We start from the raw sequence: 27,800 nt of genomic DNA, 5'->3' as shown, positions 1-27,800 counted from the left end.
AGACGCAACAAAACACGCGTGGGAATGTACACACAAGTTTGTTGTCCTTAGTACCAAGAATTAAATAATTTTGTACTTAAATATTCGTTTAATTGATATGTACAAAGGTAGGTTAATAAGTTCGAGAGGAATTTTATTATAAATTATTTATTTCTCCAGTTAATATCTTTCTATCAATTGTTAATCTAATAATTAATATCGGAACATACAATTTATTATTGTTTGTGCGGCCAATAATTATTATTGACCCATCACAATAGAATATGACTTAAAGGTAGACATAATTTATAGGTGACTTAATTCAAAATTCATGTTTAAGGTAAAATAGAATCACTTTGATTGTTGGTCAAAAGATATTGTTACAACAATTGAAATAAAACACAATATGTAAATTATATTCTGCTTCAGTTATAGACTTTTTTAACACTACGGACATGAGGCCCAACGACCGTAGTTTGGTAGTAGAAGTGATGAGAAAATCACATACATATACTATGACTTCGCCGAGAATCGAACCCAGAGCCCCCTGATGAGAAGCCAGTCCGTTACGGACAAGACTACAAAGACCGCCAAATACTTATCAAAATAATGTATATCAGAGCCGGTTTCTTTTGCGGCAATATAACATTTTCAACTGACAGAAAAAAAATTACAATTTTTCCTAATCAATTTTAAGTTTAAAAGTTTAAAATAATTAAATTAAGTAACTTTTAGAATGTATGTTTTGCATCAGTTGAGCATATCCTATTAAATTGGACGAAACCGATCCTGATAATAATTCATTTATATAATGCTTGGATGTGTTTTACTTTAAATATTCATGAATACTATATTGTTGACATTGCAATATATGTATGTGTGATTCCTTGAATGTGATGTCAAGTTAAAGTGTCTACCCATTAAAAGGGCTACAACAATGACGAAGAAAATCAAACCGCGAGTGATACCGGAGCAGGATGGGCGAATCATCGGCACCATCTGCCTCTGCCAGCTGACGATGGTGCTCAGCGGAGTGGCGCTGGTCTACCTCTCCGTTGCCATCTACGCCCCCAGCCACAGGGCCTTCCACTCGGGATTCGACCCTGTACCGGTTATGTGCGAGGTAACCACCGACTACTTATTCCATCTCTAATACCAATCGTGTATATCTTTTCGATTCACTTATAGTTGATAAGATTCGTATGTTGGCAATATCAGCTGGCGAATAATGCCGGTTAGACGGAGGGAAGCGATGAGTAACTAAAGGAAAATGTCAATTTGACTTTTAAAATACGAGAATATTTAAGTAGTCTTCAATAAAGCATGTAAGACTAGATTGGTATAATCCAGGCCTGGGCAGACTACGGCCCGCCAAGTTTTTATGTGTGGCCCGCGAGCTTTAACCGTATTTCTGAAAAAAGTTTACTTTTTTCTAAATTTTAACGCATTATTAAAAATAAAATTTAAATATACATGAATTTCACCATCGAGAAGAAATCTGCTAATTTTACAACACTCTTAGTTCGGACAAATTCGAACAACTTAAAGATTCTGCTCGAAATACGTTAGTTATTTTTGGATCCAACCTACTTAACAAATATCTTTAATTATTAATATCAATAAAAACTCTTTATGATCAAGCATCATTGATGAACAAGCAGTTTCAAGAATCCCAACTATAAAATTAACACCAGTGGGTCTATTCTATACGTCTTATTACGCTTCCGCGACCGCTTAAGTGATAAAGTGATAAATACGACGGCTAACTAGGGTAGGTTTGTATCAAAGTATTAGCACTTATTGTAACAATTACAATAAGTTGGTTATAATTGTTGCAATAAGTGCTATATTTTAACAGCACATCTCTTGGCTCTGATAAAATTTAGAGCGAGATAGACAGTTTTGAATGTTTAGGCGGCTAACTTATTATAACAATTATAAAACCTCAATACAAATATGTAATAAATACTATCACTTTAGCGGTCGATAGTCGCCTTGTGTATAGAATAGACCCGCTGGAATTCGAAAAATATTGTAAAATGTAAAACAGTTTCATTCTTCTCATTAAATTGTAGGCTATTAGAGAATAATTATTTTTTTATGTTGAAATTCTATGAATAAATAATGTATGTCTGAAAATAGAATTTTACTAGCGGTCCGCCATTCATTTTATTTCCCTAATATGGTCCTTCATCCAAAAAGTTTGCTTGGTATAATTTAACTTAAGATGCTTAAAAAAAGAGTATTGAAAATGACAGTTTAGCGATTAAAAACTAATAGATAAAATAAAATTCTCTTACCAAAAAAATCAAAAGAAATATCTACTCTAATATCAGTATAAATATCAACATTTTCAGAATACGTTAAATTAATTTATTCAGAATTATTATATTTGGTTTTCATAATTATCCACCAGATGGTGCTTTCAATTTTTATACTAATATTAAATCAAATAATAATCAAAATATATATATATAATCCACAGAAATATATTGTTCTATTATCGCGCTGACGAAAACGTCACAAAAACTAATGAAATAGCATAGTATTTGAATATACTGTTAAATATTCGTAATTAAGAAATATTTAACGTAAATGATCATTAAGTAATACGTGTTACATTAGACACACTATCGGCCGGTAAGTGGCGGACGTGACGATCTTATTATGTACCTATAGTAGATTGTTTCTCATTCATACAATATGTATATTATGAAAATATCATCTATATATCTAAAAATTCTTGGTGAAGTCAATGCTGTAATGTGACTTACGAAATAGTATGTCTAATTAGCCACTTCGTCGCTATAGGATTTGTTTCCCGAATAGACCAAATGTCAATTTTACAGGAGACGAAAAATAAATTTCATTGTCGTATATTTTAATATCAGTAGATGTATCAATCATTCTTTCTATACTGTAAGATTGCAACATTATCTAAGAATAGATTCCAAGAATAATATACTGGTATAAATCATTATATGCACAGAAAATACGTTTTATTTACAAGTACTCACTGTGGATATTCGGGAAATTTTTAGCGCTCTCTCAGAATAATGGATATTCGGGACAAAACATGGACGTTCGGGATTTAAGACCGTAGCGTATTGCTGCACGGCCCACATATTACTGAGTGGTCAAAAAGTACGCGCCTCAAATGTTATATTTATTTACATGATAATTGTTAATAATTACCTCTACTATTTAAATACTTAATGATCGTAATTACCCAAGTTCGTATGTAATAATAACATGCGGCAATCGCTTTTTCGGTTTTTTTCGGATTAAGTAATAAAATAGTTTTTAAGTAATTAACTATTTTTTTATTGAACGAATAATTCACAAGATTTAAGAATGTACCATTCTAATAATTGAACATACTTACATAATTTTTTTAAATCACTTCTGAGAAAATATATTATACGGTACTACTTCAATTACTAACCGCCGTCACGGTCATTTCTCCAATATTTTATGATGGTAGGTACTTACTCGTACTTACTAACAATTTTATATTAATACTTTTTCCAAAAAAAAAAAATCTATTTATATATATCTTCATACTACTTCAATTACTAACCGCCGTCATGGTCATTTCTCCAATATTTTATGATGGTAGGTACTTACTCGTACTTGGTAACAATTTTTTATTAATACTTTTTCAAAAAAAAAAAAAAATCTATTTATATGTATCTGTATATTATTATATCTATATATTTCTATAATTGACAATTAAACTTATTACAAACCACCAAATAAATATTATATATTTACCATTGTAAGGAATAACAACACAAAATAATAGCATGTATAAATTAATTACCATTGGCTGCTAATATTAGGTAGGTACCAATATCCTAAGTATATAATATCCACCAAATAAATAGTTACTAACATACATATTAAATTAAATTAACTATCAGCGCATTCAAAAATAAATAATAGAATCGCCTTTATTTTCATAGAAATACCTTGATTAAAAGTAAAATAAAGACAAACAATGTTTGATTAATAATAATTTGAAATAATAATTATTTTTTACGTCATAGTAGTTGCCGGGTCATACTGTAGAATTCATATAACCGTTGGGATTTTGTGTCATTTATCAAAACAAAATGCAGTTATTTAGGTTAAAATACTCAGTTCCACAACTCTACTGTAAGTTCAGGGCGAACTGGTGATATAACAGCTATGAATGATCTCTTCAAATTTGATGAATTCACTATTAAAACAATAGTAACGTTAAAAACAATATCAATAAGACGAAATTTGAAAGAAGTCTCCAGACGGCCGAAAAATATGAAAGTGGGCGTGATTGTTTTAGAGCTAGACAGCGTGAATGTGGGAGCTAGACGGCGTGAGCGCGGTTTGATTGGCTAAAGTCATATTCGGGAAATAAACACTCAGCCAGAGATATATTTCGACCGAAATTAACTTGGATATTCAGGTACAAATAGTTGGACATTCGGGAGAGCACCACGGAGTAATTGTAACTTAACGTGGCGTATTCGGGTTTTTTAAAAAAATATCTCTGTTCCTAGATAAAAATATATTGTTTTTATAAATGATTTCGGTAGAGTTCGATAAAAGAAATTGAACTGCATTAAAATGTCGATTTCGACAAAAATGGATATTCGGGAAACAAATCCTATAGCGACGACTTGTAAAAAAACAAACCGCAACATAAATATAAACCCAATAATAGTGAGAATACAAAATGAATATTAAGTAGTTACACAAAGAAAGCAGTATTTAGTTTTAGTACTTACATTTTGCATAGGTACGTAATTTAATGTTAATAATATAAAATTTAAAATAAGTTTAGCCAAAATATTATTAGAGACAGACAGGTTCTGACACATTACTTTCTATGCACTTAGTATACATAATAACATTTTTGTAAATAACGATTTAATTGAAGTACATAACGGATTTCACAAATTCTACAAAAATTCTATCCATAATCGTTATTATTTTACATAAAGTAGGTACCTATCCAGTTAAATTTAATTCTCTCGCCATAATAAACCAATATACCTCCCTTTAAATGACAAATCACCTTGCCCAAAGTCATGCCAAAGTCATACTACAAAACCAAAGTTACACAATAAAATTAACATAACAATATTATCTAGATGACTACTTGATCAATTTTTATTATATTCTAAATAACCAGTATGAAGATTAAATTGAATATATCCTAATATATATTTTTTGTGGACACGTTTTTCCTATTTACAGACTATATCTAAAAAAATAAAGGGTAAACAGGACAAACAAAAATGAAACTGATTCTATATATAGCCTTTGCGGACAAATATTTAGGAATTGATTCATTTAATGCAAAGAATGTAAAAAAACTCAAACGGCAGACGAAAGAAAATCGGCGTGAATCATCGGTTTTTTTCTTAACAATATCTGATTTTCTGAGAAATATCTACAGAAAACCCTCCTATATATTGTGTAGATGTTTCTAGAATTCTCAGAATCGTATGCAACAGGCTGGTCGCAGGCGAACAAAGCAGTAAACCACTTTGTTGATATTTTCATGCGAGCGTCTCGCCTGTCGTCGGGGTGAGGCTGGCGGCGACGGCGCCGAGACGATAGACGCCGCCGTCGCTGTTGCCACTACGTACGCCTTATTAACCCTTTAACTTCCTGCCACACACCTGCTTGAGCGGAATCTTCCATAATTCACAAAATATAACCTCAATAATAGACAAATTACATTATTCGTTATCAGCCAAATACGATTTCAAGCAGAGAATATGACCCGTCACAATAAACATATATTTTAACCGCAAGGCAGCTAAATTACAGTATACAAACGTACTCCTTTTTTTATTCTGGTATAAGGTTGTCAACTTAATTTAACGAAAAGTAATACAAAGTATTGTAACAACATAAATGTAAGAACGTAAGATAAGAGGTTTTATAACTAAGACATAAAATACTAACTAACAATTAAAAACGTACACTATATATAAAAGTAATGAAAAACTATATAAAAATAATGTCAGTACGCTAAGTTCATAAATTAATTTATTTGCTTGATTTTCTTAGGGCTTGCTTGGCATGTCAATAGTGGAAATATTTGAAAGCAAATGGATCATTGGGATATACGGGGGTAGTATGAAATTCAACTTGAAAGATATACATGTACTGAATCTGAATCACAAATTGATTCATACACTAAAGGTATTAGTTATATATCAATTAGAGGCAGTTGCATATATAACATTGAATACATACTTACGTATTTAGATTAAATGAATTTCTCGTAAACATTGCTATACTTACCCAGAAATAAATCGAGTGACTTTTTAAAAATAAGATTTTATAAATTAAAATATATATATATGTATTTAAGTTAAATTAATATAATATATGGGGTTAAATTAATATAACATTGTCATTGAGAGGGTTATAGGCGTCAGTAGGGCGCGAGTTTCCAGACAGCGTTCATGCTGAGATGATGTGGGAAGATATTATTATATCGGGGGATGAAGACCGACTGTGTATTAAGACTGTCGAGTATGTTGGTTCTCCATACTTTTAATGATTCTAAACAACCACAATGTGTATGTCCAAAATTTAAAAAAATTCACAATTTCTAAACTATTGGATTACATTCATCACGTTAGCATCGGCACTGTAACGCGATGTGATTTATTGGGTGGTTGGGTATATTATATCATTGAGACATGGCCTGCCCAATGGATTATTTCTACATTTACGAGTGTGATGACACGGAGATTATAACTTCCTTACCGAGTGCTTACTTCATCGCATGAGACTACAAAGACTTATTAATACCTTCTTTTCAAAATATATATCCATCATATCCTCATCTTTTTATAAAGTCCAGCATCATAATATATGAATGTAGCTATTCTAAGAGCTTATTTTAACGAATCTTCATCTGAAGTGTAACCAGTAATATGCTTTATTTACCAGAGTAATTCTTTTAATTTACTGATTATTGTCGTTTTAATGTATGCTAAAGTTATTTAAATAAATAAATTCTTCGAATACTAGAATACTTTTAAAGTGATCATAATGGTTATTTAACTGTTGAAACATCAAAACAATTTCAATTTCACAGATTTTTGACGTACATGTGAATTTTAAAACAACACGTGGACTAAAATACAATGCTATGTGCTAATATTAACAAAATAATACTACTTTAAATATTGAACACATACTATTATCCAATAAATTTATTCCTTGATACTACCCAAAGAAGTATTCACTTAGGTACCTGAATACTATAATTCAAACTGAAACTCTGTTAGATGTTAGAAATATTTTGTTTTATTTGGTTTGACAGCTGATAAGTTCCAGTGTCGTGTTTTTAGATTTTTTCGTAGTAGTGAAATATGCATTTATTTCTTGTTAAAACTCACACATACGCCAATGTGTCGATTTCAGATTTAAATAGTTTTGTAGAATAATGATATTGTGAATAATTGTGATATATCGATTATATATTATAGAAAGTACTAAACGACATTATAATTAATTTGCGGTAGATGGACGACAAGACGTAAAAAGTATAGTGATGGATAGAATAGCGTTTTTAAAAGTGATATTATCTGTGTCGAGTTTCATAAGATTGTGCTGGATTCATATCGAAGGAAGTCTAGGACTCTAAAGATTTGAGTGAAATAGTTTAAAAATCAACTCATCATCATCATTTAAATAAGAAATCTGTGCGTATTTGAAAACGTCCTAGGGTAATAATATAAGGAGATAATAAAATCTACATTCCTTAATAGTGGTTACCCTATATAAAACTCGAACAAAAATAAAGGCGCCGAATTGGCGTCAGTGTCTATTAGTCAGATTCTCTTAACCCCAATAAAAATTTATTTAGGTCACAATGCTAGTTTTCGACTCTCTTCTCTCTCCTATCATTATAACATAACAATAGTTTATTTACCTTCTGCAGGCTGTTCGGGTATGACGTATTAATCACATACATATCTTATTCATATCCTTAATCCATATCCGCATCATAGTTGAAGCATATGGGCACCACGCGACGCTAATACAAAGTACGAGTAAGGTACGAAGAATTGAATGCACCAGTACGTCGTCGCTACAATATATTTCGACTTGGATTAATTTTTAACAACTAACAAAATATTATTATTATTGACTTAACAAGATTGGTGGAGTAATAAAAGGTTCCGATGATATTATATGCTTGCTGTAGGTGTGTATGGGTACAACCCGCGCCCATTTTAAAACGTAGCTTCATTTCACTGAACTAGAAAGATACCGCAGTTTTAAAGATAATTCTATATACTTATATACAACTCTTATCCATATTACATACAGGAAGGATAGATTCCAAGGAACCGTATTAGTGTAATTTTAAATTAACGATCCAATACCTAAATGAGTCGCCTGTATTGTCAGAAGATTCTGACACCATTCTACATTGCGAATGGTATAGGTCAGTACAAATTATTTAGGTGAATGAAATATCACTTGTTATTTATTTCATCAGGATGCCATCAGTGAAGATCGTAACCCGGTGATTTGTTTGTCGAGCTGTTTTCTCAGCGGGTTTGCCCCTCTCCTTGTGGCATTTTGGGATACGTACGGTTTGCGCCAGGGGAATTCATGAATTGATGCCACCATGTGAGGCATCCAGTTTCTATTTTAATATTCTGACATAGCATATTTAAAGACAAAATACAACGCCGATTACATAAACGGACACCAACGATTTTAATAATTCAACTACATAAAATTATACGAAAATATTGCAGGGGCACAAGAACTTTACTACTTGTACAAATCTAGTCGATTGCAGTAGGGCAGGGTTCTCCTACTTTTATATACAGTATAAAATTTGTGTTTTTTTGTGATTAGACCGTGAATACAACGATGGCCAACAACTGCAATTGGGCATCCTGCGGTGAGTGGTGTCTCACGAAGACATCAGGCTTCTGTCCACAAATTCACGTCGCAATAAGAGAAAATGGATCGGCCTTATCGCTTATTGGATGCACAAGGATACACCACGTAGATTGTCCACCGGTAAGTGTATGACACTAATAATTAGATGTATATGAGTACTGTTGTACCTAATAGAATTTATTATGTACTATCTAGTCCGAATACTATCGACTGAGGGTACTTGGACTAACTAAATTAAAATTAGAGTTAGGTACACTTTTATAGAGATTAGTGTAGTATATAAATAGTAGCATACTTTCATAATATTATATTTTATACATTTATTTACATTTACATATTAAAATAAATATTAAAAACAGATAAAATTAAAGTTGAGTAGATGTTAAAGTTCGTTTAATTAAGTGCATTAACACATTGAACTTGTCAATAAATAAACTTTTCAAAAGCAAATGAATCCTTTGTATTAAAGAATTCATAAAAAGTTTGAAAATTCATAAAAATCAACGTGAAATGCGTAACATTTTCTGCATGTTTAGTTGGTACACACAGCCGAATTATATTCGAGGCAGTCAATGTTTGAATTTACAGTTTTAGACACAACTAAAATTTCAGATGTTACGCGTCTTAATTTGGAGATTATCAAAAAGAAGATCCTTGAATTAAATATCTACATGTTAAGTGATAAATGACAGATGTAATAAAATATATGTGAGCGGCAGTGTGCCTATAGTGGAATTATTGTGATTATCTGTAGGAACCTAGTATTTGTGGAATTCTTAATAACAGTCCCAATTCTAAGGTCAGTGTATTAGGTACTTATTAAACTGAAAATATTGTATGCAATATGATTGTCAAATACATTGACTTGAGTCAATGTTGAGACTTGATTGAGATTGACAAAAAAATAGACGCTGGCAGTAACGTACGTGTACCTCCAGCATATAAAAATCTTTAAATTCTGACCAAAATCCAAATTGAAACCCGCATACGGGCCGCGGGTTGGACACGCCTAGTCCGAAAGTGTCTGCTACGCGGCATTTAAGTTACTTTGTATGCATCAAGTTGACAAACTATAAACATACAAATTAATATGTTATAGCTATCGGCTTAGTACGTACTTAATATGAGCGATTACAATATTACAAATTGCCTGGTTCTCTTTTGTCGTAGACGTGCTACGCCGTAGCTCGTAAAGCCATAAACATAGGAGATTATTCCCTGCATGCTGTAAATAAAATATTTATGTCCTGCTAAAGAGTGGTTATATATGCTAATCTAGTTGACTGTTAATTTCGCTACGGTGGAATTTCATTGTAAAAAGCTACACTCAAGCTAATTAAAAGTGGATAATAATTGCTGAGCTCTCATTTTCGTGAATCACTCTTGAAAACGTCATACTATCGATCGGGAAAGTCCCCTAGCGCTCAGCCCAACTGTAAATAAACCAACAGGTCACGTTAATTATTTTATACCCGGTCATTGACAAAGCAACCATGCCTTAGTAGTAGGTTTAAATGACAATTAATAGCTGGTGTACTTAAGCTTTGGGTTAATTATAATATCTATGATACGAAGGTTAGTGTAGAAATTAGAGTTTCGGTTAGAGTAGTGCCAAAGCGATCGCTTCTAAACCGAATATCGAGTCTGGAAAAGTCACCTGTTGATTTTTCAATCTCTATTCGATATTCAAAGCATGTTACCAACAAGTTAAACGAATGGTTAGCCACCATTCATCGAAAAATGTTAAACTCCACTGAGTGGTATATATGCCCAGTTTTTTTTTCGACCATGTCCGATCCTAATAGGATCATATGGGCCTCCATACAGTAGAGGTTTGTATTAACAGATTTTGTTTTTTACGAGAAATGGATGTCAGCCACTTGCTCAACCTATTAGGTCCATACCCTGACTCACACACAAATTGAAAAACAATGTGTGTACTTGCCAGACCCAGGATTCGAACCTGAGACCCACGGCGTGATAGTCCAACGCTTAAGCCGTGCGGCCACCGTGGGTGTCCAGTTTAGGAGTATTATAAATTTAATGAAAGTGGTAATTTATCTCCGCCGTATACATGGAGAATTGGAGAACAATTGGAGAGGATATAATGCTGAGCTCTACGGGCTGTACGAAGAATGCAGCGGAGTTCAATCAATTAAGATTGGGAGACTGCGATGGCTAGGTCATGTGCACCGTATGAATGACAATGAACCGGCAAAGAGAGTGATGTCCAGCAATCCAATAGGGCGTAGAAGAAGAGGCAGGCCAAAGACTCGCTGGTTGGATGGAGCTGCCAGTGCCTGCCGTATTCTGGGGGTACCGAATTGGAAAGCGCCCACACTGGATAAGGACAGGTGGAGGGAGCTGTTGGAGGAGGCCAAGACCCACACCGGGTTGTCGCGCCCCTGATGATGATGATGGTAATTTATCTCTATTGATAAGTCTACGACTCAAACTGTGAGTCGTTTAAATACATTTTATCTCGATTAATAATACCAGATTTATTATAGTGAAACATTTTTTGTATGACTATTTTAGGAAGAATTTATTCAAGTATAATTTTATTATTGTATTCGATATAAAATACTGTGATATTGTTTGTGTTATTGTCTCTGTATCCTCGAGACTATTGTGGTTTCATAACAGTTGTTTGATCACAATGACGCTGTCTTATTCGACAAATCTATAGAAGATATTCACGAGAAAATTGGCATACTAATTCGTCTCGCGTTGATCTGAAATGTAACGCGAATAAAACAAAAGTTATGTGCAATAGCGTCTGATCTGATCCAGATTTACTTCTGATCACAAAATGATATGAATAGAGCATCACGTTTTTCAACAGTTTTAAATACCTAGGAGACACATTACGGGAGATAGTATTTCGCAAAGAGGGCATCTCTTAATTTGAATGAGAATGACTGGAACAACATTCAACTCAATACGGACTATCTGGAATTTACGGTTGTACTCGGTTAAAACCAAATGCCACCAGTTGAATACTTACATTCTGACATTACTTATTTGTGGTAGCGAGACATAACACCTTATGAAGGCTCAAAGTAACCGTATTCTGAACTTTTAAAAAATATGCTTGCTGCGTATACTGGGTGTGCCATCAACAGTAACAAAGATATGGGAGATCAGTCCTGGTCCGGCCAAGTGCTACGGTCGATTGAAGAGAGTCTCAAATTAGCCTATAGTTTCTACAAGCTAATCGAATTCATGCGTTTTGGAAAATCATTAAATACCATAACTCACATATATAAGAAGATTGGCGAACGGCAATCGGCCCTCTGGTTTCTTAGACATAAGAACTTTCATAACGATTTATTTTTAAATATTCGAATACTGAAAGGCAAAATCGTAACGTCTTTCGGTTAGTATAATCAACTCACCAAAACGGTGTATCTTTCTATGATTTTTCTCGCATCTTAATCAACACATCATACGATTTAATTCAGATTAAATGAGAAATTCAATTAGAAATAGTCATTTGTGTGATTTTGTATTTCAACAGTCGAAATATTGACACCTCAATTATTTAAAAGCCTGGAAAGAAATATCAATAAAAATGGAAAACTTGCATGTTTTCTTCTGTATACTTCAAATGAATATTTGAGTGATTTGTCCTTTCTAAATTAACTGAACTTGTTCGGAGGCATGTGATATGTTTAGTACTTCCCCCTGGGAGGAGTTTGACCTAATATAGTGTACATCAGTATTAACAGCAGTGTATTAATACCTACTCCAGTCTGACTGACAGTATCGATCGTGAGATGATACAATAATGCGTGGTCATTCGCCCACCTATATTTACCTACTTAAACCGACGACGGGAAAAACACGCGCCACGTGTTGCTTTGGCAATCTATTACTTTTTAATCTACACAATATGCCAATTAAACCATTACCATGCAATGTGCATTAAAGTTAATTAATGATTAAGTATTATAAGCTCCGTAATATACAACATGTTAATAATGGGGATATCTAGTAAAATAATATCTGTCTAAAATAGTGATTACAAACATAAACTATGTAATTGGGGCCCTGCGTTTTGTGCGATTTATTAAAATCACTATTTAATCGTGTATGTTTTTTTTAATAAAAGGTGGATTTGGAGATATTGGCAAAGTCTAACTGCAACAACGAAACACAGTGCACCCAAATGAGCGGTTTGTTCAACTGCAGTCTGGGTCATTGCTCCAACATGTCGGAGGTTGTCCAGTGCACCAACAGAGGGGAGGGTCCACAGATTGATGTCGACAAGGACAGCGGCAAGTTGACGGGCCGATTTGAATGTCATGGTACGAAATCCATTTTAATGTTTACCATTATTGCCTTAATCGAAAACGTTGAAGAAAATCATCTTCAAAAAAAAACAACAGAGGCAAAATTACCCCCATGTCTACCAATTTTAATAAAAACTCCGATGACTGGTGAAAAATAGCATTTATGAAAAACTAGAATTTGCTTCAGAGAGCATAGAAGGCTCTATCTAGCTGCAAATTAAATGTGTATATCCTCAATCTTTATTTAATGGTAGTGTTTCTACTTTACTTAACTTTCTTGACTTTCAATACATAAATATTTTCCATACCATGTATTTTCCATTGTAGAAACGTCAGGATATATATAATATATAATTATTCCATGACTCACATACATATGATATTTTATAGCGCTATATGTAGTGTAAAGGTTATAAACGGAGGTCGGGAGTATTATATATTTACGTGAAAGCGGGGTTTGTAGTTCCGCTGATCATCACTAGCATGTCTGCAGCTACGCTACGATATTATAATGATTAGGATAGTCATTGAAATTTCCGGTAGCCATCGAAATGTGCTAAAACATATGTTTAAAAATACACAAAAACTACGTCCATGTACTATTTTATTTATCAACTTGATTATGTAACTTAATAAATTGGGAAAATTATTTGAATATTGGGGAATTACTATGACTAAGACAGAACAGGCTGGCGTGGATGTCGTAATTTCACTGACTTTAAAATAGAACAGGTCACCGCATTATGGAGAATAGGTACGTCAGAAAAACTTACATAAAGCATACTTACCGGGTATTTTACTATGTTATTTGGGAGTATCAATTTAGTGTTTCTTAAAATTATAAAATTACCTATTCATACAAAATGAATACATTGATTAAACACATTTACCTCTATTATACATTGCGAATAATGTTCCGATGGTTATCCAGTTACTTACTGCTTACCAATACAATACAATAAGTGATAATCATTCATGATAATATTTGTTTAGTTAACTATTTAATATAAATAGTTAGGTACTGACGTGTCATTTGGTTTTCATGCAAATTCAATGCTACACAATATGATAGCTGTTTTTAAAACGCATTCTGGAGATTTGAAAACCTTTTATTATAAAAATATGACATTTCCTTACGAATCGGGATAATTGTCATCACCGTTTTAAGTCAGTAAATATAATGAGAAAATAAAATCATATAATAATATTGACATAGTAGGTAATGAAGTGAAAACAGTTTTTTGTGATTTTTTCAAGTAAAGTCAATATATACAATTTGTAACTTTGCGTGAAAACAATTTATACTAAAGAATATATATATAATATATGTTACGCCGAATGTTTGAAATTGCGTATTATATGAAATCGGCAAAATTTTGCCTATTTCATGAAAAATGCGAGCCCGTTGCCTTATTCATGAATTAGGCAAAATATCTGCCGAGTGCGTGAATTCGGCAGTATTTTTCTGCCTAGTTCATGCATTGGTCAAAATAGATAGTGGCGCTCCGGTGGTGTTTTTTGCAACTAATAAAACTAACCAAATGTATTAATACACGCACTCGGCAGATAATTTGCCTAATTCATGAATAAGGCAACGAGCTTGCATTTATAATGAATTAGGCAATTTTTTGCCGATTTCATGTAATACGCAATTTCACTCATTCAGTGTAACATATAGGATATATATTCAAATAACTACCGAAAATAGTTCTAACTTCGCCAACGAATAACATTGCTTGTCACGCTATCGGGGTGCTGAAGATGATATTATTATCAGTTGTCAACCCGGAAATTATCGACCAGAAGTGCAACGCGATGAACTCTGTTAGGCGGTTTCATTCACTTTAATAAGTATGTATTTGGATCCAACAAAATGTAATGATTTCAGGGACGCACTGCACGCGCCTCCGCAAGCCTATAGACTGCGAAAGAATATGCTCTCGTATTGGCACAACACCAGCTACCACTAACGTCCTCATTGAGTCGGGGGACGGGGTGACAGCGGCTCATTGTGACGCGGCCTCCGCAACTGACCCTTCAGCGCCAGTTCAGCCTCACAGTCCACCCATATTGTGGACTCCAGACGATGGAGTATTGCTGGTCAATTGTCAGAATGTTGTACGGAACGGGAGTACAATCGAGTAAGTCTAAACTGATGATACTTAACGTGGACGATAATCCTTCCTTAGGGGGTTAGAAAACGTAATGGGCGTTGGAAGTATGAATCATTTTACCTGTTTTAATGTCACGAAGCTTTGATCAAATAAAAGAACAAGCATCGCATTCAAGTGTTTTTTTCAGTATATGCCATTTGATGTGTTTCTAAGTGGTCAAATCTTCTGCGTTTATATGAAGAAACATCACATTTTAAATAGATTTTATTAAAAAAAAAAATACGTTGCTTGGGGTGTAGTCTAAAAAGCATTGCTTGGTACAATTAACTAAATAGTCACCGTGTACACGCACACAAAGAAATTATATGTAGATAATGTAAAATTTATATTTATTCTAAAGTTGATAATACGTCAATAATATATATTTCTGAATATTATTATTAAATCATATATAAATTACATATGATCATTCAAAGATCGCAAACCTCAGTTACCAGTCCTCAACCTTTATAGCACGTCTCATCGAATTACTTAAAAGCTAATGTCAATTATATGGACATTAAACGTATAGCTGTTGTAGATATAGTATGACAAAAGCTTTCAACACAGTCGCAGAGCAGGAGCACTCAGATTAATTGTCACTCAAGTATTAGTTACCGCATGTAGACTGGCATACGTCATAAAGACAGGAAATACCTATAGTCTGCCGTGAAATGTTACTAGAATTAATACCTCTAGCCAGTGGCGTAACAAGGGGTAGCCGCCCATGGCGTAGGCGCAGCTCGAGTAGGGACGCAGAATTGGAGTTTCGTTGAACTTGCAACAATAAAAAGTGAACGGAAAATTTCATGCTGAAATGACTAAATTATTGGGAACCGAACCTTTTAAAGATTATGACAAAAAGTAATTTTCCATCGTACAAAAATCGCAAACCTTTTTTGTGCTTATTATACTTATAAATGTGTTTATGTAATACTAAATATTACGTTGTTGATATTGTGTATCGCTTTCGTCTGGTTAATTATATGTAATGTTGAAAATACACATTTTTTCTTTCATAATCGAATATAAGAGTTGTATGATTTTTATACTAACAAAACAATCAGGTATCTTGAGTTTTTTTCAGTTTCCGGGGGTCGTTCATTTTTGAAAATACTTCTATTAGTTATTTAATTCGTATAATTTAATTCCGTTAACCGGACATAGAACATAGATAAGCGTACATGGATACCTACAAGCTTTGTATTACGTGTGGAGCGTATTTTTCGTTACTGTTCCGGGTGCTAAAATACCTTATTACGCCCCTGCCTGTAGTATACAACGTCTATCAAAAAAACCGTAGTTATCTTAATCTTTTTGTAGCATACAGCCTTTTATTTATATACAAATAAGAAAAACATTGTGCGTAACCACAATAGTTCTATAATATTGATTATTGGTACATGTTCACCAACAAACGATAATAAATAATGCATAATATTTTAATTACGATTTTACTAGATACTGTACTGGCAAACAGGAGTGTCATGAGCTTTTACGTATTGCGAAGAAGCTGGCTTTGATATCGATTCGATATCCATTTCAGGCTTACATAATATATTGGTTGTTGCTATGGAGGCAAATATTTATCGGTTTTATTGCTAGAAATATATATATATATTCTCCGAAAATGTGGTAAAGGCACATAACTGTCATATTATTAATATGTATTAAATTGAGACAAGATTTGTCTCTATAGTGTTCCATTTGAAAAACGTAAAGTGTGATACGACACAAGAACTTAAATACGAATGTAATGTAATGTAACGTATATGAAAATCTTTAAATAATAAATAAAATAGTAAATACATTGAAAAGAACTGCTAATAATATTTAATAATATTTTCTTTGAAATTAAGTGCTTACAATTCTGTTTTACAGTTTCTTGTCAAAGTGATTTTAAAACTTTGTTTTCGTTCTCTTGTAAAATAGTGTCTGATATATATAAATATGTAACCGTATGTGATCACTACAGATATTCCCTGACACTGCTTACATACTTTTATATTAAACCTTTTAGTGTTATAAATAATATGTATATATATATATATATATATCGGTGGCGTGCAGTCCATAGATGCTGTAGATGAGCAGCATCCCCAGAAATAATCTATAAAGTGCCATGCAATAATTGTGCATTTGTATGGTTAATGTTATCTAAGTTAACTATACTTAACTAAGGGTAGGTACTGTATTATTAATAACGTAAATAATTTAGAATATCGTAGAACTACCACTTCCCAACATATACACCATACGTATCATTACCCTTCCGTCAAGACTAAATTAGTTACTTACCATAAATACCTACATAATGTTTAGCAAATCGTAAGTGGATACATAGTTTGTTATAGCATCCCTATAAGTAAGAGTCACTGCACGCCACTGCTATAAATATGCACATTGTATATTTTTAAAACTACAAGGCATATCATAGTGTAGTAGTAGAAGCGAAAGCTTTTAAGAAAATCATATAATCGGTGGTGTTTGGGCATAACCTGATAACTGATTTTTTTGACATTTTATAATAAAATTGGGGAACTATAGTATCTTCCATTCGGTGGTAAGAACTTGATATCTATATTTCATTTGAAAATGCTCAAAAATCTATAGTAATACAATACTACGATAATATGTGAACAAATACAGCGGTTAGTTTGGCGAAAACATGACAAAAAACCTTATCATATTTTGATCACTGATAAATCACATTATTTTCCTAATTAGTGGAATAATTTAAAATAAAAATATTGCCATATTCTTCTTCATTTATTTATTTTAAAATGTATTCTTAATATTAGAAAAAAAAAATGAACCGAGATTTATGGGGAAAATCAAAGTTTAAAATTGCTCTCCTGTAAATTCAACGTTTTGCAGTTAACAGGTTATGCCCAAACACGACCGTTAATGTACTGTGACCTTACCGAGCATCGAATCCGTTGCCCCCAAAAGATTACTCAGATAGCGGCCTAAAAATGTGTGACAATGCGAAATAAAGTGAATTCTTCTGTTTTTACTTTAATCGCAGGCTACAATCGGTCCCTGGTAGGTCGTAGTCCGGATGTGGATAATAGTTCATTATTCATAAGAGATACTTGAATACACCACTGAGCATTGTCACATTGCAACAGTAAATACACCGACCCGACAGGTTTCACGTTAGTCACCCGCGTTCGAACAATGTAAGAGCTGTCGAAATAATCTAATTTTAAAGTTAGCAACGCAAACATATCAATAAAAATAAATATCGTAACGTTTTTCCAGTATTTGCGTCAGTCTTATATCAATTTTTCCGGGCATTGGAAATATAAAATCTTACGGCTGACCACGTATAGTATTTGTCTTGGCCTAATATGCCACTACACATTATATAAACATAATTTTCTTCAACAGTGCAACGGACTGCATAAATGGAACGATGATGCCTCATTCCCGCCTTCCGCAACCGGCGATGAACTTCACCCAATTGCGAATTCTTTGGGAGAAGGCAATGGTAGTTCAGACGGAGTACCACGAATCAAGGTTGGCAGTACACGGACTTACCATGTATATTTGATGGGTCTCTAATTAGTTGCACGTTTATTTCAATAAATAAATATATGTGATTTACAGCGCTCGAAATGGAATATTTTACGAACCGGAGCGCTCGATAATTTTACGAAAATATTAACATAATTATTTAATTGCATGTTTATTTTATAAAAATTAAGTGTTCGATTTTTACAATATGGCAAATCTAGCAAAGACGGTCAAATTAATATGTCCACGAGACGGAGCGATAATTCTGGGGATTTTACAAACCGGAACGGAGCTCCGGTGCGTTCCGGTCCATTTCGAGCCCTGTGTGATTACTGATTAGATTTAACTTATATGTCAAGCGATTGCGCAAGATTGATCGTCGTAAAATATCGTCTTTTAATATTATATTTAAGGGGAGGTTTATACGTATATTTTATTTACGTGTCCGGAAATTTGTACGTATGCAATTCGCCGTATCACATTTCACCGTGAAATATTGTATCGAAAATAGGTATATGGTAGTATATTAAAGACTGTCCAAGCTCTTTGCGTCGTACAGTACTGAGGTAAAATTCATGTCTAAATAAAACACGGTTCTAGTCGGTTTACAGGAAGCCAGCGGCAAACAAATTTTTAAAATAGCCGATATACTGGATTAATTGTTAGGTTAGGTTAGATTAGGTTAGGTTTTCATTCTTGAATTCATGAATTTTGCCAAAATCGGCTATGAAAATAAAGATGACCGTATAGCATACGGTCATCTCTTTCCGATAAGAAAGCTCACGGCGAACTATGCTACGGTGAAATGTAATACGTACAATTTACATGTAACCAAAATATTATACTCAATCTTGGAGTGGACATGATGATTTATTATTTGTTTTACTATAGCTGAATTTGTGATTTCGTGCTTGTACATAATATCAAACAGCAATATATTATTTTTTACATCCATGTAGATTTCAGGTACCTATATCAAAAGGGAATATTCAAGACAATAGAGTCGTTGCTGAATCGCCGTATCTGATGCATTGGGTAGTCTAATTAATTTATGTTTGGTACTTTTGTAATCTTTTGCGATCCGAGTTTTGTCTATCGACATCTATACCTACCACATATCACCACTCACATTTTTTTATAAAATATTCTATGCCTGTCATTACAATTAAAATATCATCATCATCATCAGCCTGAATCTATCCACTGCTGGATGAAGGCCTCTTCAAGTTGCTTCCACTTCTCTCGGTCCTGTGCATTGCGTTGCCACGTACTTCCGCAGAACTTTATCATTTCATCGATCCAGCGGCCTCTAGGTCTACCTTGTGGACGTTTTGTACTTCTTGGATACCACTGGATGACTAGATTTGTCCAACGATTGTCTCTTCTTCGAGCTATGTGTCCAGCCCATCTCCATTTAAGGCTTTTAATAAACTCTATTACATCGCAAACCCTTGTCTGCTTCCTTATCCACTCATTCCTCTTTTTGTCCTTTCGCGTTATGCCCAGCATGCACCTCTCCATACCACGTTGTGCTACTCTAAGTTTCTGGATCTCTCTTTTACTTAGGGTCCATGTTTCACACGCATATGTCATCACGGGAAGCACACACTGGTTGAACACTTTGCGCTTTAGGCACAGTGGAAGGTCACTTTTGAAGACATTATTCAGGCGGCCAAAAGCACTCCAGCCTAGCTTTACTCTGCGAACAATTTCATCAAATATACATCCATCTATAGATACTTGTTGTCCCAGATAGATGTAGCTTTTCACCTGTTCGAGCTGAGTGCCATTGATGAGGATCTCTTTTTGGCCTGCAAAGCAGTTGAACATGACTTTCGTCTTTGTTACATTTATTTTCAAACCTACTTTGTTGCTTACTTCAGCGAGTTCCTGCATTCTGCTTTGGAGGTCTTCTGAGTCTTGCGAGAAAATTACTATGTCATCGGCAAAGCGCAGATGACTCAGGTATTCTCCATTTATGGGGATCCCTTTGTCATTCCAGTCAAGTTGCCTGAATAAGTCTTCAAGGGTAGCTGTAAATAGTTTAGGTGAGATTGTATCACCTTGTCGGACTCCTTTGCTGATAGGAAATCTGCGCGATGGTTTATGGAGATTTACAGATGCTGTTGCGCTACTGTATATATTATTGAAAATATTTATATAGCGTCCAGGGATTCCTTGTTTTCTGAGTGCGTCGAGTATTGAACATTTCTTTATCGAATCAAACGCCTTCTCATAGTCTATAAAACCCATGCATAGTGGCAGTTTGTATTCCTGGTACCGCTCTATGATTTCTCTGACGACTTGGATATGGTCCATAGTGCTGTATCCTCCTCTAAATCCGGCTTGTTCTCTCGGTTGGTTCTCGTCTAGTACATTTTGCAGACGGTTTGAGAGAATTTTTGTGAACGTCTTGTAGAGAATAGGGAGTAGACTTATTGGACGATAATTTGCTAGGTCTTCTCTGTCACCTTTTTTGTGAAGAATGACAATGCTGGCATTTTTCCATACCTCTGGGACATCCTCTTTGCATATGCAGGCTGTGAACAATTGTGCAAGTACTTCATTTGCATCCTTTCCTGCTTTTTTGAGGATATCTATCGTTAAACCGTCTTCCCCGGGGGCTTTCCCACTTTTCATGTAATTTAAAGCATGGGTTACTTCCCAGGATGTAATTTCGGGAGTATGGTCTTCCGAATTTCCATTTCTCTGAAGATCTAAGTCTATAGTCGTATTGTCAGTGTCATCACTGTAGAGATCGCTGTAGAACTCTTCAACTCGGCTTAACAAGTGTTCCCAATTTCTGACGATAGAACCATCTTTTGCTTTTAGTGCTGTGATTTGACGTTTTCCTATCGACAAGCATTGCTTGTTTTTGTTTAAACTTCTGCCTGCTTTCACAATTGCTTGTATGAGGTTTACATTGAATTTACGAAGGTCTTCTCTAATCTTCCTTCGGAGGGTTTTGCAAAGTGATGAAAACTCCATATCGTTTTGCGCCTGTCTATCGCTCTTGGTTTTCCTTCTCTGCTCCATAAGATTCAATGTTGCCTTCGAAAGCTTGGTGGAAGGTGTAACTTCTGAGCTTTTTACGCCTGTTTTTTCTGCACATTGTAGAATAATATTCGTTATATCCTCCGCGTTGGATAGGGAAACGGTTTCGTTCTCATCTAAGAAAGCCGATAGTGCATTTTTGAGTTCATTTTGGAATTCAGTATTGTTCTGCAGGTATACGCGAGCATTTGACTTCTTCTGCAGTTTGGATCTTTCTGATTTGACGTTCAATCTTATCTTACATCTCACCATCCGGTGATCACTGCCGGTGTTAAACTGATTGATCACCTTACAGTTTAAAAATGTATATTTTCTGTCAGTGAGGATGTAATCGATTTCGCTGGTCCTTCCTGTCGGGCTTCTCCACGTCCATTTACGTGTAGGTTTATGTTGAAAAAAGGAATTCATGATGTGAAGATTGTTGGTTTCAGCAAACTCCACAAGCATGTCCCCTCTACCATCCCTTGAGCCATGTCCGAAATGTCCGACCGCTACGTCATCTCTTTGGTATGATCCAATACGTGCATTGAAATCTCCCATTATGATGTTGAAGTGGCATTTACTTTTATTTTTCAAGGATGTTATTTCCTCGTAAAACTCTTCCACTTTTTCATCAGGATAGCTCTGTGTCGGAGCATATACTTGCAAAATCTGAATGCGGTACCTAGCATTGATTTTAAGTATCACGCTTGCGACCCTGTCAGAAATGCAGTTGAACTCGACTATGCGGTCCCATGTTCTAGCATGTTATAGTATTGTTTTAATTACATACTGATAGTTCATTCATATATTTCCCAATAAAAATCAATATGTTATAATATGTAAGAGGTGGAGTAGGTCTGCTACCGCCGTCGCAGTTCCTGTCTCTAAGAAACATATCGTCAAGACTTTACGTGAACTTGGCGGGGTGCGTGAACACTCTTCGCGGGGAGTGCAAGAAGTTCCTGGCTGAACAGGGCAGAGATGGAAGGAATCACACTGCCAGAAGCAGATTCCCCTGCTACTACAACCAGGCAAGTTAGGTTGCACACATTCTAATATGCTTTGAGATTTCCAAGAAGGGCAAGACAGATTTTTAGCGGCAAAGCAAGGCCTGAACAAAAACGATGCATGAGTGCAAGTGAGAAAGTATTCGGCACCCTTATAATCTCTGCGACACGCGCTAGAGTAAGATAAAAGGTCTACATATGTGTGAGTTGGTTTCCAAAAGTATCGCCGGCAAATCGTGGTGAATCGCTTCACGTAGCGTCGATAATCTGCGAGCTCGTGTTGCTAAAATTGCTATTTTTTGTGTTAAACATAAAGTCTATAAGGGTATGTAACTATAGTTACTTTAGTGTATTTTACGAGACATCATTCATACTTTAGAAAGGTATAAATTATTTTTATAAATACTAATAAATTATTGATTTACACTATTATTATTAGTTTTTGTATGAAAATTTATATCGCTAGCGGACAATTATGATCAAAGCCGACCGTCTATTTGTATCCCTAGCAAGCGAGACTCTAGCACAGCGGTAGTCAACCTTTTTATACCTACCGCCCACTTTTGTATCTCTGTTAGTAGTAAAATTTTCTAATCGCCCACCGGTTCCACATTAATGGTGATTTATAAAGTAGGGAAGAAACTGTACTTCATACAATTTATAAAACATTTTTATCGTCGTCTGTGCGTGCCTCTCGCGCATCGTGGATTGGGTTGAGGGGGGGGGGGGCACCGACTACCAGCTCCACTACCACTTGTCTGTTACAGCTGAGTGGTGTGGGGGGAGATGCGCCAGCTATTCTGGGACGAGGCTCTTTTGTTTGCGGTCGCACTATAGCGCCATTTAGTTTCACGTACGTAACGTGAACCAAACTGATGCGAGGGCGATACAAATAATATATTTTCTGAAATCTAAATTGTCACGGTGAATTTTATGAAAATATAATGAAAATGTTTTTAAAACCCCTATCACCCACCATGCAAACTAGAACGCCCAATAGTGGGCGGTAAGGACCAGGTTGACTACCCCTGCTAGCACGTCGAAAAAGTATTTCAATTAATAAATTAATTGTACTATATGGAAAGATAGCTAGTGATATCCATGATATCTAATTACATTATTACCTCTGTTAAAAAAATACACATGGTCTCCACGCGACGCTCACAAAGCAGACTGATTTGGCTAATGCTTTTCAATTAAGTGATATCGTTTTAGAAATACAAAAAAAAAATGTAAACAGCCACACCCAAAAAAAAGTTTCCGTGTCAAATGAAGTGAAAAATAAACACGTAATTACGCAAAATTCATTTTATTTTAATATATCAGTTTATTATAAACGTTACTATATCCAATACATTATAAAATGCAACACTTTTATAGCATTTTTTAAATTTTAGTAATTTTCAAGTATCTAACAACAGACGAGCACGAAAGAGATCCAGGATTTTCTGATCGAATTATTTCAATAGGCAATGACAATAGACCCACTGCAATGTTGAAGAAAATCAATAAGTACACACTGTGGCAGCTATGGTAAACCTACGCACGCGTGCCACATCTAGCATTCGCGGATATTCTGCTGGCACTCAAAAGAGTTATAATTAACTATTTCTTTTATTCAATGAATAATTCACAAGATTTTAGAATGTACCATTCTAATTATTGAACATACATAATTCTAAAAACACTCATGAGAAAATATAGACAGTAAAAAAAAAATCTGAAAAAAGTAAGACACCCGGCAGGAATCGAACCTGCGTCTCTTGGATATAGCGCCCTGTGCATTAGCACTATGCTACGACTGCCATGCTTAATTGCGATAAATTTTAAAATACCTACTCATAAGCGCTCTCCAAATTGAGTTACGGTAGGCGATCGGTTTTTGTATTCTAAATTAAAGTATTTATTACTTTAGTAACTAACCGACGTCACGGATCACTCCAATATTTTCTGTTGTAACTTACTTGAACTTGCTAATAATTTTAATTAACTATTTCTTTTATTCAACAAATAATTCACAAGATTTTTTTAAAAAAAATTAGGGTGGAAACACGTATTGTTCGACGCTAAAAATGTTGTTTTTAATTTCTAAAAAAAGCTTCTTAGTTTATATTTTACCTAAATACCCAAAAGTTTGCCATCGCTGCAATATGACACCACAAATAACTTAATAATTTGAATTAAATTTTTTTTTTTTTTTTTTTTTTATTCATTATTTTGCCTATAAATGCATTCAGCTGCCACATCGTAAACAGAGAAATGGAAAAATGTTTCCTGTTGCTAAAATATTAAGTTTTTCGGCTGCGTTAAATTGTCCGTGGCGGTCAATTTTCTACGTATATTATTGATAGGTATCTAATAATTTAATTAATGACGCTGCTGCTTTACGTCACTTTAAGCTTTATGACTTGGTAAGAGGCAACGATGATGGCGAGCGACAAGGATTGTCGGAGGCGGCGCATAGTGCTCATACTCTCTATTTAAGAAGTGGGCCTACAGTAAGAAAACACAACGAAGTCATCGAGAATTCATTGAAAGGGATAGAGAATAGATAGAGATAGCTCGGAAAACACAATATTAAAAAATACATATGTACAAAATCGAAAAGAAATAATAACGTGAATTTAAACTTTATTTCAGAATGATTCGCTGGTAGTTCTAGCAAGATTTGACCTAGAGCAGACATGGAGAGAGCTGATAGTGGCGGTCCTCGTTCCTGCGATTCTATTTGTGGTTTCTCTCACCACTCTATGCATCATAACGCGTTCCGTAAAGGTATTTCCATCAAAGTATATATTTTTAGGTGCCACCTTCTAAGGAAACAGTCTTCCGATATTATTTAGTCTTTATTGAATGACTAATGTAGTTGTAGCTTTTTCAATCAAGAAATATATATTCTCTCTTTACGAGTATTCAATTCTTCCCGAGATGCAATAAGTATATGCTAGGACCTAGATATATAGGTATTGTTCCAAATAATTGATTTAAGTTTTTTTACTATTCCACTCGGTTCATTTTTTGCGATCCTGGTTTCACCTTTCGGCATCTTCAGGCACTATGCGTACTTACCAATGGCAAATATACACCAACAATTTAATACAATGGAATAGTACAAAATTCAAATCAATTAGAATTTATATTAAAATCCCATCAAGTATGTGATAAATTAAATGATTAAATAAACTTGAATTTAACTCTTTCATTCTTTCTATGTGTCTACAGTATAACCAATTGGTTGCGCCATGGAAGAAGTTTGGAAACGGAAGCCTCTTTTTTAGATTACAAATGATTGAATAATTATAGGTAGGAGACGATGCGAAGCTTCGATGCTGCAGGACTTCAGGTAGCGCGAGTCTGACGCGAAGTGACTCTGTCGATACATAGCACCAATATGGCAGGTATTCTTGTGTATCATCTTTGCGAGCCATTTACGACCGTTCACCAAGATACCTATATCAATAAACTACACCTCCATTTCATCCATTTGCCTTTCTAAGAATGAAATACTGAATAAGTAAGCATAACACATTTCGAGAAAAACAGCAGTTTCTCGAGATATATCGCGATTTAAAAAAGATATACCTATTACATTTTATAAATACGATACGATACTGTTAATATGATGCTACCACAATATAAAATACATTTCAAAATGAAAGACCTGTGGGCTAACCGTGAAATTTAATAGGTGTCGACCGATTATGGCGTATGCCGTCACGTCACGTTTATTATCAAATATTAATTGAAAAAATGATTTTCTATATGGAAAAAGTGGACAAGAAACGCAAAACGTTCAAAGACTGGTCGGGGCATTTAATACAATTAAGCCAACGTCGACTCAAAATGAGCGCAATTTTTGCAACATCAGAGAATTTTGTGTCTCAAAAGAGTACGCGACTGTCAGACACAGCGATTGACTGTCTGTGGTTTTTGAAATTCTATTTCAGTAATGTTTTGAATTATTTTTGTTTTCCTACTTCTATTTTGATTGTCTTCTTACATAAATAAAAAAATCATATTTTTTGGAATTTGTCTGTTTTTACACTGATTTTAGGATTTTTACAGGTGTTTTTTTCAAATTTCCCGATAACTCGAGAATTCTCGATAATTCTTTTCTATAAATCCCGAATATCGAGAATTCAAAATTTCATCATTTCGGGAAATCCCGAATCTCGATATTGAGATTTTCCTGGGAAAATACCCAACTCTAGTCGCGGGCTACAATAATAATAATAATAATTTAAAGATTTTATATTTTAATGTTTTGTTTGCTCTGTCTTTCGTTTGTAATACTATTATAAATCATTAATTCAATGCATGATGTGCAATAGTATTATGGCATACATAATAGATAGATGATATTCTGTTTAATTATAAGAAGCTAACGGAAATTCAGTATTTTAATTTTAGTAAACCGAATCATCCAAGAACTGCTGACATGTTTTATGGTTAGCATAATTTTGCTAAACAGTGCATGATACACGTATTTAACTTAAATAATATTATGTATATTTTTTATTGAAATAGGTAATGTCATTGACCACTGATTGGATACCTCCCCGGAAAAGTTAAATCATAAATATCAGGTAAAGTGGCGAATGGAATAGAATAACTATATTATTATGACTGTTGTTTGTAATAATCTCTCTGTTTTGATATTTCAAAACTCTTCAACTCGAAAGAGATGCTGATGAAAGCGAAAAATTGCTATCTTCCACCACCAAATATTTTCAATTTATCCTGAAGCCTTGTTTTGTCAGTGATACCAAGCTTTATGGTTTATTTATGTAGTAGTAGCCTCTAGCACAAAACCGACTTTTACCGATATCTCTGTAGAATCGAAGAAGTACACACTACACACTACACTGTAGTATACA

At 34.3% G+C, this 27,800-nt stretch overlaps 2 protein-coding genes across 2 annotated transcripts in view; one reads left to right on the top strand and one right to left on the bottom strand.

The window, feature by feature from the left end:
• Window positions 1–27,800, bottom strand: part of LOC147065468 (uncharacterized) — a 496,544-nt gene that overhangs the window by 439,368 nt on the left and 29,376 nt on the right. The gene's annotated exons all lie outside the window — the stretch shown is intronic.
• Window positions 913–26,307, top strand: Teh4 (tipE homolog 4 phospholipid transfer protein). Its single transcript, XM_085956988.1, has 8 exons — window positions 913–1,102; window positions 8,866–9,033; window positions 13,028–13,223; window positions 15,097–15,349; window positions 18,755–18,883; window positions 22,761–22,947; window positions 25,564–25,698; window positions 26,227–26,307. The coding sequence occupies exons 1-8, from the start codon at window positions 917–919 to the stop codon at window positions 26,305–26,307; spliced, it is 1,335 nt and encodes a 444-aa protein (XP_085813114.1). The 5' UTR covers window positions 913–916.

The sequence above is a fragment of the Rhyacophila brunnea genome, unplaced genomic scaffold, assembly GCF_057557595.1.
Source record: "Rhyacophila brunnea isolate RB1 unplaced genomic scaffold, BYU_Rbru_1.0 scaffold_6, whole genome shotgun sequence".
Classification (NCBI taxonomy): domain Eukaryota; kingdom Metazoa; phylum Arthropoda; class Insecta; order Trichoptera; family Rhyacophilidae; genus Rhyacophila; species Rhyacophila brunnea.
The sequence above is the reverse complement of the archived record's forward strand: the minus strand, read 5'-3'. Positions and strand labels throughout refer to the sequence as shown.

What these genes read in the sequence shown, in the direction of transcription:
- Teh4 (XM_085956988.1), top strand. Translation starts at nt 917, where the DNA reads ATGACGAAGAAAATCAAACCGCGAGTGATACCGGAGCAGGATGGGCGA. An exon ending in CGGAACGGGAGTACAATCGA is followed by an intron (nt 15,350 to 18,754) that starts GTAAGTCTAAAC and finishes TTTCTTCAACAG; the next exon opens with TGCAACGGACTGCATAAATG. An exon ending in ACGGAGTACCACGAATCAAG is followed by an intron (nt 18,884 to 22,760) that starts GTTGGCAGTACA and finishes ATAATATGTAAG; the next exon opens with AGGTGGAGTAGGTCTGCTAC.